At 43.8% G+C, this 14,516-nt stretch overlaps 2 protein-coding genes and 1 long non-coding RNA gene across 4 annotated transcripts; all 3 read left to right on the top strand.

Moving 5' to 3' along the window:
• Positions 1-3,920: 3,920 nt before the first annotated feature.
• On the top strand, positions 3,921-5,221 carry LOC147257275 (uncharacterized). The gene is made up of 3 exons (XR_015117463.1): positions 3,921-4,304; positions 4,849-4,934; positions 5,186-5,221. It is a non-coding gene; the product is annotated as an uncharacterized LOC147257275 (long non-coding RNA).
• Position 5,222: 1 nt separating this feature from the next.
• LOC147257276 (transcription factor 7-like) lies at positions 5,223-6,197 on the top strand (the record flags this gene model as incomplete). The annotated part of the gene is made up of 3 exons (XM_086210152.1): positions 5,223-5,336; positions 5,614-5,721; positions 5,864-6,197. Coding segments are annotated over 3 exons (246 nt in total), but the record flags the coding sequence as incomplete, so codon positions are not given.
• A 3,316-nt stretch (positions 6,198-9,513) lies between these two features.
• Positions 9,514-13,980, top strand: LOC147257277 (uncharacterized). Of its 2 annotated transcripts, XR_015117464.1 has the most exons (7): positions 9,514-9,628; positions 10,589-11,287; positions 11,834-11,919; positions 12,171-12,321; positions 12,641-12,748; positions 12,885-13,315; positions 13,533-13,980. XR_015117464.1 is itself a non-coding variant. In XM_086210153.1 (6 exons), exons 2-6 carry the CDS (start codon positions 10,616-10,618, stop codon positions 12,906-12,908), a joined length of 1,041 nt encoding a protein of 346 aa, XP_086066279.1. In that variant the 5' UTR covers positions 9,514-9,628; positions 10,589-10,615; the 3' UTR covers positions 12,909-13,980. The 2 variants fall into 2 exon arrangements, 1 of the variants encoding a protein (XP_086066279.1); XM_086210153.1 differs by having other exon boundaries at positions 12,885-13,980.
• The last annotated feature ends 536 nt before the right edge of the window (positions 13,981-14,516 follow it).

Below are 14,516 nucleotides of genomic sequence, written 5' to 3' on the forward strand. Positions count from 1 at the left end.
TGCCTACTGCTACTCTTTTATCCAGAACAATCTTTTGTAAGAAGGAGAACCCAAGGCACTTCTGTGGGCTGAAATTTAAGATTTAAAATAAAGGGATCCAGTAAACATTGCAGATTGGTTTAATCATAAATGTTGTCTTGCTGACGCAGATGTGAATAATTATAAAACAAACATTAAACATTCAGTGGTCATATTTTTCCCTCCTTACTTTTTAATCTGAATCATATTCCCGTGCAATGAATGCCATAGAAAGGTATAAAACGGATCAATTCAAATGATCATTCACGTTTCCCATCCTTTAAGAGGGAACATCAGTATCTGCAGCGGGAAATAAAACAAAACAAAGAGCAGCACACGCAAGTAAAATCGGTAGGTCTGAGAGAAATTATGAAAAGTTACAGTGGTTAAATGGTGAGGGTAAAAATTTAAGGAAAGATTATTTCATTGATAAAAAGTGCATGCATGTATTCATTGGTGTTTTACTGAGGGAATACAAACCACAAAAGATGATCTGCACTGGTCAAACTACTTCATATATTCGCTCTGTTTTTTGTGAAAATATTAGAAATCAATGTTTTTTTTAAGTAAAAAGAAGATTTTTTTTTAATGGAGCTGAACATACAACCAGCAGCTTTATGCAGAGGCATATTCACCTCAGGGTAGTTTGAGTTAACATCCAGTAGATAGAATAGTTTATGAATCATAGCAAAAGTATATTTATCTCACAGGCAGTGGGGTTTTCCAACTTATTCCCTGATATTAATTTCCCCTCTGACACTCACTGATTTATTTTTTAACACCGCAGAATCTGTTCCTCTTCCTGCTCTGAGGCTTTAAAACTACAACTGAAAATGAGATTTAAAGTTCAAACGAGGGCGTTCACATTTATATGCAGTCGCCACGTCAGACTGCATTTCAAACGCTGATGTGTCCGTTTGAACGAGGCTCCGGGATGAGCAGCGCAGATAATGAAGGAGTCGGTGTCTCATTTTATCACATAAACAGCAGGTCTGATTAGTGGTGGTTGGCAAGTTCCACAGAGGGGTTAATAAAAAAAAAAAAGATAATAAAAGCTTCCAGTCTGGAAGGAATTTACTTCTTTTTACATGTAGCACTTTGATAATGTCGACGACGACGACGACGATGATGACGATGGATCTACTTGCAGGAATTACGGGCAGTTGTGTTTTCACCTACATGACACTAGATGGAGCTGTTGTCAAATGTCTCTGATCAGAGGGGTTCAGACGTGAAGCATTCATCCGCGCAAGACTTTCATTTACAAAGCATGAAAACAAGAGCTTTTCCCATTAAATTGTTTGCAAGACAGGTAGCAGAAAGAGCTCACACTGAAGTGTATTTATTGACGTTAAAATGAACATCAGCTGGGATATTAGCAGCCGATGGTTGAGGGTCACAGGAGCAGTGGAGGGAACCTAAGTGCACATTTGAGCGGCCTGTTAATTGTTGAAACTGACTTCTACTTCTACTCCTTCTCTACTTCTACTACGTCTCAGGCAAGTGTCGCAGTATTTCCCTCAATCACCTGGCAGATTTAGTAAGCAGGGCAGCCGACAAATACCTACAGGTTCTGAAATAAATGGATTTAAATTTAATAAAACAAGAATATGTTCATGTTTATTTTTCATTATTATTTAATAATAAAATCAACTTTTAAATAGTACTTTGAGGATGTTAATATATAACATTTTTAGAATTTTGGAGAATTTCATCCAACATTCAGGAAGAACATTTGGAGAACCAAATAAAAACCTCCCCTTAAAACACTGGTCAGAACAAAACGTGATATTCTTAGTGTCGGAGCAGAACTTTCTCACAGGGTATTATTTCAGACATACTTTTTGTCCTAAAAACACTATGGTAGAGTGGCGACAGTGCAAACCACTGCACCACAGTGCAGTAGCTCTGTGTGGGAAATGCTAATGATCGAACTATTGAGGAGAACTTTTGGCCTTAATTTTATTTGTGTACTGAAATACGACAAGTTCCTTTAAAGCAGTTTATCTAAGTGGCCAAAGCGCGACGTTACAAGAGTTAAAAAATTGCATTAATTCAATATTTTTTCCTCTTCCGGCACAACGATGCGCGCGTCGTCGCGTGTGACGTCATATTCGCGCGTAACGCCATAATGACGTACCCTGACACCTGGTTGAAAACAAAACAAAACCAAACTGATTCCGTCAGTTGGTCAATTATCGCGAGTTCAAACGATCTACGTCACTCCAAATTTTAACGATTGTCTGGCATCCCTCTCTCAGTAAAGGCAGCATTGAAGTGACACGATGACGTCATGCCGGGTGCAACTACTTTTATTTGCTTTGATTCAAATTTGATCACAGCTTCCGCGCAGCGTGTGACGCCATAATGACGTACCCTGACACCTGGTTGAAAATATAAAACCAAACTGATTCCGTCAGTTGGTGCATCGCTTCTTCTTCCTGAACACAAGCGAGCGTCAAACTTTGCTGAAAACCCTCTAAAATCCTGATTTTACAGAGAATAAATCGCCGAGTTTCCTCCTGAAGCTGTTGGACTCAGTCGGTGAGTATTTTGTTGTTGTTGTTTTAATTTTATTGATTTAAAGTAATAAAACACCGGAAGTAAACTCAAGTTGTCAGGTTATTTTGCTTCAGTTTAAAGCAGCATGTTAATGCCAGAGCTGTTGTTGCAGATTAAAGTGTCGGATGTAGTTTAATTGGAACTGGCGCCTTCTAGTGCTCAGAACCTGGTGTTGTGGAGGAGAATCGTCGTCTTGTGACTGGTGTCTGATCAATGTAACTGCTGCTGCCATTGGCTCCTTCATGACACGTGCGGATGCTGGTTGATCACCGCTCTGTTACTGTTGCTCATTTCTGTGTTTTTCAGTACAAGCGCTCTCATCATGCTAGTAAACTCATTACAACTAAAATAAACGAAACTGAGAGAGAATATTTTTGAAATGTTGCCTCTGTACATGAACAGAAGACTTCAGATTCATTTTCTTGAATAAAAGAAGTCAAATTCTTCAAAAAAAAATACTTCAGAGATGCATTCAAACAGTAACGTAATGAGAATTAATTCCAGTTGATGCATCAGATTTGATCAGCTGATGGTCGTGTTCTGAATGAATCTTCATCTTCCAGCTAACTTGTAACTGTGGCTTTTAAATAGGAGACAATACATGATTTACCTCAGAAATGTCATGAAACACCAGTAGGAAGAGGGTTAAAAGGCAACTGGAAAATTAACAATACATTTAAAATGACTATGAGTGAAGTGAAAGGCAAGGGACGTAGTCTTCAGAGTAAAAGTACTTGATATGGGCTCTTTTCAGAGTTTTATCACATGAATAATACATTCATCATGATTTTTTTTCCTATGTAAGCAGCATTTGAATGTTGTACTTTGCTCTGTTTTATATTCTTAAGTGTCTTCATCCATAACAATGAATGTGTGTTGGCTCAGTAAAAGTTCTACAAGAGTCTCTAAGCAGCTTCCTGTCGCTGTGTTTCAACAACCTTCAGGTCAGAGTCGTCCTGCTGGGCTCCATCATGGAGTCCACCCTCTCCATCATTCAGGAGTTCATCGATGGCCTGGAGTGGGAGGACGTGGCGTCCACTCTCATCGAGATGGTCTCTGACGTGCTGGACAACAACAGTCCAGCGAGTCCAGCTGCTCCAGACACTCTGGGGGCTCCAGGCGCTCCTGCACCTCCCTCACCTCCCGCACCTCCCTCACCTCCTGCACCTCCCTCACCTCCTGCACCTCCCTCACCTCCTTCACCTCCTGCACCTCCTGCACCTCCCTCACCTCCTGCACCTCCCTCACCTCCTCCACCTCCTGCACCTCCCTCACCTCCCGCACCTCCCTCACCTCCCGCACCTCCCTCACCTCCCGCACCTCCCTCACCTCCTGCACCTCCTGCACCTCCCTCACCTCCTGCACCTCCCTCACCTCCTCCACCTCCCTCACCTCCTCCACCTCCTGCACCTCCTTCCCCTCCTTCAACTCCTCCACCTCCTTCCCCTCCCTCACCTCCTCCACCTCCTTCCCCTCCTTCAACTCCTCCACTTCCTTCCCCTCCTCCACCTCCTTCAACTCCTCCACCTCCTTCAACTCCTCCACTTCCTGCACCTCCTTCACGTTCTTCACCTCCTCAACCTGACTGGTGGCAACACGTCCCCACCCAGCCACCCACTGGAGTCTATGGTGGCTACGCCCCCCTGGGGCCGATGATGTTCTGCGGCCAGTGGTGGTATCCCTACGCCATGCTGCCGTTTCCAGCAGCAGAAGTCTATAACCAGGTGAGAGGACATCTGAGTACTTCTAGTATTCACAAAAGTATTTAAGCTCTAACAAGTAAAAGTACAAGAGATCCAGGATACTGATGGATAATGTGGTAATGTGTCTTCGCTCATTGTGTCCATTTTTAAACTTGTTCTCTGATGTTTGAATGTTCTCTGATGTTTGAATGTTCTCTGATGTTTAAACAAACAACTTGTTGAGTTCAGTCGAGGTAGAATACGTAGTCATGAACCAGCTGCAGGCAAACAGAGTGAAAGCACAGTTCCTCCCTCTCATTGTAGTGGGAAGAAGGTAAAAGTACTGTCACTGTTGCGTATTCAGTTACAACTCAGCTCATTTACTGTCCACAACTGCTAAAGACCCAAATATGTCGTCTCCAAAGTGACATCACACTCAGTCCAGTGGGGGTGAAGCAATAAACCGGGTGTGTCTGTGAGACGAGTCACCGCCACAACTGACAACCTTCATCAGTGGAGACAATAAAGAGTGATGTGTGTGTGTGTGTGTGTGTGTGTGTGTGTGTCATGGCCTCTCTCTCCACAGTGCCTGCCTCGTCAGTGGCCTATTAATGGCGGCGTCCCAGGACCAGCAGCACCCGTCAGACCAGAACCCAACGCCACCACGACTAAGTAAGTTCACGTGTGATGAATAGCGGTGGTGGGACCGACAGAGGAACCATGAAAGAACTGGTCTCAGAACAGCTGTTTAGAGTTCTTTGTCCACACAAATGTGTTCTAACGTCTCTTTTAATGGGCGTTCATGTACAACAAAGTATCAACATGGAGGATGTTACAGAACTCTTCTTCTGCTTTCCTTCTTATTTTCCTTCAGAAGACACACACTTCCTTCACAGTCTGTGCTTTCTTCTGTGTTTCCATAGAAAGAGGAAGGCTGGGAAGCCTGTGGACAGACCCTATGTCAAGAAGCCCCCCAACGCCTTCATGCTGTACCTACAAGAGCAGAGGGAACTTGTGAAGGCAGAGTTGAGCCTGAGGAACTACGCAGACGTCAACACGCTGGTGGGACAGAGGGTACGTGCTCCCTCACTGGGACGCCAGCTGACTTAGTTTGGTTCTAGTGATGCTGCGGTCATACCTGAACCTTTACGGGAGCCGACACACACAGCAATGTGTTCATTCATGGGCCAAACCCAGCCTGACACCCACATATGGACAAATACTTGTACTGCTTAGAGTATCACAGTTGTTGGGTAACCAGTTTTGTCAGGACAGACACCAGTGTCCCAGGATCTTCCTGTGTGTGTGTGTGTGTGTGTGTGTGTGCTAACTTATTGTCATGTGTCCACAGTGGAAGTCTCTTTCTATGGCTGAGAAAGCCAAATACTATGAAAAGGCCAAAAAAGAGAAGGAGCTTCACACCCAGCAGCACCCGGACTGGTCGGCCTCCCACAACTATGTAAGTTCAGCCTGAAAAATAACTTCCAATACAAACACACACACACACACACACACATACACACTCTGTCATCAACACCCTGCAGCCTGGCTTTGATCAGCTGATATCAGACGGAGAGTGTAAGCAGTGTGTTTTTGTGTAGGGCCAAAAGAGGAGGAGGGTGTGAGACGACCCTGTCGAGCGTCACTCAGCGTGGGGGAGGACCTGCTGCCACTGCTGGGGGAGAAGACGATGGCCCCCACCTGCACCTGACTCACTGGCTTAGGAAGCAGTGACCTCAGCACCACAGGCTGATTTCAACAACAGCAGCCTTGGTGGGGCGAGCCTCTTCAGCTAAGTGATATACAGTATCTGACTACATGATATTCATGCATAGAATTTCATTCAAGTTTACTAACCGCTTCTTTTTCTCAGCCAGAAAAAGGTGAGAGCAACTTCTCTTGAGCTTCACAGACTCTTGTTGATCCATGTAACATCCTGACTTCAATAATTCAAGCTCAGACTAACCTGAGATTCTCTCTCTTTCTTGTATGTCCACCACCGGAGCTGCTGTCAACCACCAGGGACAAACAGGTGAGTGTGTTTTCCACTTGTTTGATGTAAAATAACCTCAATTATGTAATAATAGACAGACAGACAGTTATGCATGATGTGATGTAAACTGCAATGGAGTTTCTGACACAGAAGCAAATGTGCTTCGCTTGTTCAGTCACACGTTAGAAGTCAGTGAACAATCCGAGTTGGTCTGACTAGCAACTGTTTGTGTTTCTCTTCCGCTGGACCACCTGAGCTGCTGAGTTCTGCACCACGAAGAAGCGATGCAGACCAAACCAGACGATGACCTCAGGGGTTTGTAGGCCTGTTTTAGTCTGCTGCTCTACATCTAGTCTACATTTGTATCATTCGCAGGAACACACCAACATTCTGGGTGATTCTCTTGTCCATCGTTTCCAGACTAGACGGTCGAGACCCTTCACCCTTAGCTAGTTGTAGTTAGCTTAGCACAGGAAATGCTAAAAGGTGGGAAGTGCTGAAGAGAACTTAAGGCCTTAATTTTATTTGTGTACTGACAAGACAACAAGCTGCTTAAACACAGTAAAACTACAATGACTTTCTCCACTCAAGTATTGTAACACACAGGGGTTCTTTTTTCCTTCATTGCAACAACATTTTATTGGATTTTCATGACATTCAAAAAACAAAAACACAACCTTTTGTCCTGAACACACTTGTGAGTAATTACCATCCCATGATTAACAGCTGCATGTCCACATCAAATGCTGTTGCAATGAAGGATGTTTCTTTCCCCAAAGGCCATAAAAAAGCAAAAGACACTGGTAGAGGTACTTCCATACCACTGGAACGGGGTTCAACTCCCTGCGGTGTCCATGCTTATAAATATGGCGTTTTTGACCACATGTAGAAATATTTACCAACAATACTACAGCACACAGTCTCAAACCCACCCAAACAATGTCCAGTACTGTAAGGTTTGATATATGAACTTAGAATGGATTAAATGTTGGAGACACATGTAGTACCTGGCACTTTTCATAGATTAAAAACTGAATTAAATAACAGGACTCCATTAACCTAAGCAAAAAAAAAAAATTCTTTGTTCATAATTCATAATTTACCCTTTTTTCATTGTATCTGACGATACAATGACAATAAAGGCATTCTGTCTTATTCTATTCTATTAATTAGGGCCTGAGCATGAAGGTACCTCAGGCGAAGACCCTATTATGTTTGCTTGTTGAGTCTCTCTTTTGACCTTGCGTTGCTGCCTGGCCGTCACCAGGGGGAGCTGGGGAGCAAAGATAAAGGAACTCGAGGATTTCTGTGTCCTCTGTGTGTCCTGTTTTCAGTGTCAAGGGTGAAAGTATAGGAACTTTTATCAACATTTAAAGGCACTGTGTAGGTTTAGAGGAAAATTGAAACTTCTTTATTTCACATGGCAACATGTATTTAAAATGACCACACGCTGCAACACACGCGGACCCTCATCAGAGTCACTGTGGTTCCATAGCAGTTCCTGCAAAAATCCTGCAGCTCTTGTACCTGATTTGTCTCTGTAAATGCAAAGCTTTTCCTTATTCGGAACACTTGAGGATGTTTGAACTCAAACAGGTAACTGGTACTGAGGCTATAACACGACCTGCTCGCAATTATAATAGTTTTAGCAACATGAATTTCTAGACATCATAACTTGAATGGGTCATGTGGTGTTTGTACATGAATGAGTCATGTTAACTCTAGATTAGCGACTGATCGTACAGACACGGTCACCTGAAGTATCGCTGGAGCTTACTGGTACAGGATTGGTTCAGATTTGCATTTAGAGGGATGATTTCATCAACATGTCATCATTTATTTGACATCACTTGTGTGAGTTAATCGTTGTGCTGGAAGTTTTGTCTTACAAGAGTTACAAGAGAAACCAGGTGTCCTCTGAGACTTTGACGTAGCTAATCTACATATGTCTGACTCATTATTATATGATTAAAAATACAAGGTTAAGTATGATAATGAAAGGGATGGGGGTGTACACTGTACATCCCATCAAGGTCTCCTACGGAAACACAAATTATTCATTATTAAATGAACTCTTTCCCAAAGGGTAACTGGTGTGTCCAGCCTGAACAGTATTAAAGCTGGCAGGACGAGTGCCCAACGTGATCCTCTGCTTTTGTTAAGTTGCCGTGGAGCTGGACCCAAACCGGAAGAGGACATTAAAAAAACAAAACAACAACAGGTAACTAAAAAGAGGGAAAAAATACCAACTCGAAAGCACTCAGAGGGAGCTGGATGGTGAAAGAACGGACAGGGAAACACAACAGGCGAACTGAGACAGAAATGACAATGAAGTTCAATGTAGACTTTGCTAACCGCGCAAGAAATGGGTGTGAGAGCAGCCGAGGTAGAGGGGTTCATTGAAAGGCTCATTACTCAGAAACATTTTCATAATGCAACCTTTAATACATCAATCAAACATCTGAAGGTATGAAGAGGCGTGAAACACAACGTCTAATCTGACTGAAATATTACAGAAACACAAACATACGCTATCCAGGAATACACACTTTGGACCAAACTACAAACTATTCTGTGCAAAAATGAATCCACACTTTAGCTCCCTGGTCACGTGTCAGGCTGTCATAGGCTTCAGAGCTCTTGTAGCATGCAGCTATGCTAACACTTCAATTTAGAGTTTTTGTTTTTCATAATCCTTCTAAAACAATAATTCTTTAAAAAAAATGCACTCTAATGAATACAAACAGACGCTGTATCAACATAAGACACAACAAAACTAAAAGAATAATGTGTATTTTTCTCTAGTAAGGCCCTTTCATAATTTAAGTCATTTCACCATGTTAATTTCATAGCATCGTGATGCGGAGATGATGGATTTGAAGTTGCATTCACAGGACATCGGAGATCTGATGATCCGTTACTACCAACGGTGATAACATGGAATATAAACCATGAATCTTCGTGGGAAATCTTACAGGAGGAATCTCTGGCCTACCGATGGATCACCGACGAAGACCGGGTCAATTATCGCGAGTTCAAACGATCTACGTCACTCCAAATTTTAACGATTGTCTGGCATCCCTTTCTCTGTAAAGGCAGCATTGAAGTGACACGATGATGTCATGCCGGGTGCAACTACTTTTAATTGCTTTGATTCAAATTTGATAACAGCTTCCGCGCAGCGTGTGACGCCATAATGACGTACCCTGACACCTGGTTGAAAATATAAAACCAAACTGATTCCGTCAGTTGGTGCATCGCTTCTTCTTCCTGAACACAAGCGAGCGTCAAACTTTGCTGAAAACCCTCTAAAATCCTGATTTTACAGAGAATAAATCGCCGAGTTTCCTCCTGAAGCTGTTGGACTCAGTCGGTGAGTATTTTGTTGTTTTTTTATTTTATTTTATTGATTTAAAGTAATAAAACACCGGAAGTAAACTCATGTTGTCAGGTTATTTTGCTTCAGCTGAAAGCAGCATGTTAATGCCAGAGCTGTTGTTGCAGATTAAAGTGTCGGATGTAGTTTAATTGGAACTGGCGCCTTCTAGTGGTCAGAACCTGGTGTGGAGGAGAATCGGCGTCTTGTGACTGGTGTCTGATCAATGTAACTGCTGCTGCCATTGGCTCCTTCATGACACGTGCGGATGCTGGTTGATCACCGCTCTGTTACTGTTGCTCATTTCTGTGTTTTTCAGTACAAGCGCTCTCATCATGCTAGTAAACTCATTACAACTAAAATAAACGAAACTGAGAGAGAATATTTTTGAAATGTTGCCTCTGTACATGAACAGAAGACTTCAGATTCATTTTCTTGAATAAAAGAAGTCAAATTCTTCAAAAAAAAATACTTCAGAGATGCATTCAAACAGTAACGTGATGAGAATTAATTCCAGTTGATGCATCAGATTTGATCAGCTGATGGTCGTGTTCTGAATGAATCTTCATCTTCCAGCTAACTTGTAACTGTGGCTTTTAAATAGGAGACAATACATGATTTACCTCAGAAATGTCATGAAACACCAGTAGAAAGAGGGTTAAAAGGCAACTGGAAAATTAACAATACATTTAAAATGACTATGAGTGAAGTGAAAGGCAAGGGACGTAGTCTTCAGAGTAAAAGTACTTGATATGGGCTCTTTTCAGAGTTTTATCACATGAATAATACATTCATCATGATTTTTTTTCCTATGTAAGCAGCATTTGAATGTTGTACTTTGCTCTGTTTTATATTCTTAAGTGTCTTCATCCATAACAATGAATGTGTGTTGGCTCAGTAAAAGTTCTACAAGAGTCTCTAAGCAGCTTCCTGTCGCTGTGTTTCAACAACCTTCAGGTCAGAGTCGTCCTGCTGGGCTCCATCATGGAGTCCACCCTCTCCATCATTCAGGAGTTCATCGATGGCCTGGAGTGGGAGGACGTGGCGTCCACTCTCATCGAGATGGTCTCTGACGTGCTGGACAACAACAGTCCAGCGAGTCCAGCTGCTCCAGACACTCTGGGGGCTCCAGGCGCTCCTGCACCTCCCTCACCTCCTGCACCTCCCTCACCTCCTGCACCTCCTGCACCTCCCTCACCTCCCGCACCTCCCTCACCTCCCGCACCTCCTCCACCTCCTGCACCTCCCTCACCTCCTCCACCTCCTGCACCTCCCTCACCTCCTTCACACTCTGCACCTCCCTCACCTCCTGCACTTCCTCCACTTCCTTCCCCTCCTTCAACTCCTCCACTTCCTTCCCCTCCTTCAACTCCTCCACTTCCTTCCCCTCCTTCAACTCCTCCACCTCCTTCAACTCCTCCACCTCCTTCCCCTCCTTCACCTCCTCCACCTCCTGCACCTCCCTCACCTCCTTCACCTCCTGCACCTCCTTCACATTCTTCACCTCCTCAACCTGACTGGTGGCAACACGTCCCCACCCAGCCACCCACTGGAGTCTATGGTGGCTACGCCCCCCTGGGGCCGATGATGTTCTGCGGCCAGTGGTGGTATCCCTACGCCATGCTGCCGTTTCCAGCAGCAGAAGTCTATAACCAGGTGAGAGGACATCTGAGTACTTCTAGTATTCACAAAAGTATTTAAGCTCTAACAAGTAAAAGTACAAGAGATCCAGGATACTGATGGATAATGTGGTAATGTGTCTTCGCTCATTGTGTCCATTTTTAAACTTGTTCTCTGATGTTTGAATGTTCTCTGATGTTTGAATGTTCTCTGATGTTTAAACAAACTACTTGTTGAGTTCAGTCGAGGTAGAATACGTAGTCATGAACCAGCTGCAGGCAAACAGAGTGAAAGCACAGTTCCTCCCTCTCATTGTAGTGGGAAGAAGGTAAAAGTACTGTCACTGTTGCGTATTCAGTTACAACTCAGCTCATTTACTGTCCACAACTGCTAAAGACCCAAATATGTCGTCTCCAAAGTGACATCACACTCAGTCCAGTGGGGGTGAAGCAATAAACCGGGTGTGTCTGTGAGACGAGTCACCGCCACAACTGACAACCTTCATCAGTGGAGACAATAAAGAGTGATGTGTGTGTGTGTGTGTGTGTGTGTGTGTGTGTGTCATGGCCTCTCTCTCCACAGTGCCTGCCTCGTCAGTGGCCTATTAATGGCGGCGTCCCAGGACCAGCAGCACCCGTCAGACCAGAACCCAACGCCACCACGACTAAGTAAGTTCACGTGTGATGAAGAGCGGTGGTGGGACCGACAGAGGAACCATGAAAGAACTGGTCTCAGAACAGCTGTTTAGATTTCTTTGACCACACAAATGTGTTCTAACGTCTCTTTTAATGGGCGTTCATGTACAACAAAGTATCAACATGGAGGATGTTACAGAACTCTTCTTCTGCTTTCCTTCTTATTTTCCTTCAGAAGACACACACTTCCTTCACAGTCTGTGCTTTCTTCTGTGTTTCCATAGAAAGAGGAAGGCTGGGAAGCCTGTGGACAGACCCTACGTCAAGAAGCCCCCCAACGCCTTCATGCTGTACCTACAAGAGCAGAGGGAACTTGTGAAGGCAGAGTTGAGCCTGAGGAACTACGCAGACGTCAACACGCTGGTGGGACAGAGGGTACGTGCTCCCTCACTGGGACGCCAGCTGACTTAGTTTGGTTCTAGTGATGCTGCGGTCATACCTGAACCTTTACGGGAGCCGACACACACAGCAATGTGTTCATTCATGGGCCAAACCCAGCCTGACACCCACATATGGACAAATACTTGTACTGCTTAGAGTATCACAGTTGTTGGGTAACCACTTTTGTCAGGACAGACACCAGTGTCCCAGGATCTTCCTGTGTGTGTGTGTGTGTGTGTGTGTGTGTGTGTGTGTGTGTGTGTGTGTGTGTGTGTGTGTGTGTGTGTGCTAACTTATTGTCATGTGTCCACAGTGGAAGTCTCTTTCTATGGCTGAGAAAGCCAAATACTATGAAAAGGCCAAAAAAGAGAAGGAGCTTCACACCCAGCAGCACCCGGACTGGTCGGCCTCCCACAACTATGTAAGTTCAGCCTGAAAAATAACTTCCAATACAAACACACACACACACACACACACACTCTGTCATCAACACACTGCTGCCGGGCTTTGATCAGCTGATATCAGACGGAGAGTGTAAGCAGTGTGTTTTTGTGTAGGGCCAAAAGAGGAGGAGGGTGTGAGACGACCCTGTCGAGCGTCACTCAGCGTGGGGGAGGACCTGCTGCCACTGCTGGGGGAGAAGACGATGGCCCCCACCTGCACCTGACTCACTGGCTTAGGAAGCAGTGACCTCAGCACCACAGGCTGATTTCAACAACAGCAGCCTTGGTGGGGCGAGCCTCTTCAGCTAAGTGATATACAGTATCTGACTACATGATATTCATGCATAGAATTTCATTCAAGTTTACTAACCGCTTCTTTTTCTCAGCCAGAAAAAGGTGAGAGCAACTTCTCTTGAGCTTCACAGACTCTTGTTGATCCATGTAACATCCTGACTTCAGTAATTCAAGCTCAGACTAACCTGAGATTCTCTCTCTTTCTTGTATGTCCACCACCGGAGCTGCTGTCAACCACCAGGGACAAACAGGTGAGTGTGTTTTCCACTTGTTTGATGTAAAATAACCTCAATTATGTAATAATAGACAGACAGACAGTTATGCATGATGTGATGTAAACTACAATGGAGTTTCTGACACAGAAGCAAATGTGCTTCGCTTGTTCAGTCACACGTTAGAAGTCAGTGAACAATCCGAGTTGGTCTGACTAGCAACTGTTTGTGTTTCTCTTCCGCTGGACCACCTGAGCTGCTGAGTTCTGCACCACGAAGAAGCGATGCAGACCAAACCAGACGATGACCTCAGGGGTTTGTAGGCCTGTTTTAGTCTGCTGCTCTACATCTAGTCTACATTTGTATCATTCGCAGGAACACACCAACATTCTGGGTGATTCTCTTGTCCATCGTTTCCAGACTAGACGGTCGAGACCCTTCACCCTTAGCTAGTTGTAGTTAGCTTAGCACAGGAAATGCTAATAGGTGGGAAGTGCTGAAGAGAACTTAAGGCCTTAATTTTATTTGTGTACTGACAAACTAACAAGCTGCTTTAACATAGTAAAACTACAATGACTTTCTCCACTCAAGTATTGTAACACACAGGGGTTCTTTTTTCCTTCATTGCAACAACATTTTATTGGATTTTCATGACATTCAAAAAACAAAAACACAACCTTTTGTCCTGAACACACTTGTGAGTAATTACCATCCCATGATTAACAGCTGCATGTCCACATCAAATGCTGTTGCAATGAAGGATGTTTCTTTCCCCAAAGGCCATAAAAAAAGCAAAAGACACTGGTAGAGGTACTTCCATACCACTGGAACGGGGTTCAACTCCCTGCGGTGTCCATGCTTATAAATATGGCGTTTTTGACCACATGTAGAAATATTTACCTACAATACTACAGCACACAGTCTCAAACCCACCCAAACAATGTCCAGTACTGTAAGGTTTGATATATGAACTTAGAATGGATTAAATGTTGGAGACACATGTAGTACCTGGCACTTTTCATAGATTAAAAACTGAATTAAATAACAGGACTCCATTAAACTAAGCAAAAAAATAAAAGTCTTTGTTCATAATTCATAATTCACCCTGTTTTCGTTGTATCTGACGATGCAATGGCAATAAAGGCATTCTGTCTTATTCTATTCTATTAATTAGGGCCTGAGCATGAAGGTACCTCAGGCGAAGACCCTATTATGTTTGCTTGTTGAGTCTCTCTTTTGA

Source organism: Aulostomus chinensis, chromosome 8 (genome assembly GCF_037954235.1).
Source record: "Aulostomus chinensis isolate RoL2024-O1b breed Wild chromosome 8, RoL_Achi_v1.0, whole genome shotgun sequence".
NCBI lineage: Eukaryota > Metazoa > Chordata > Actinopteri > Syngnathiformes > Aulostomidae > Aulostomus > Aulostomus chinensis.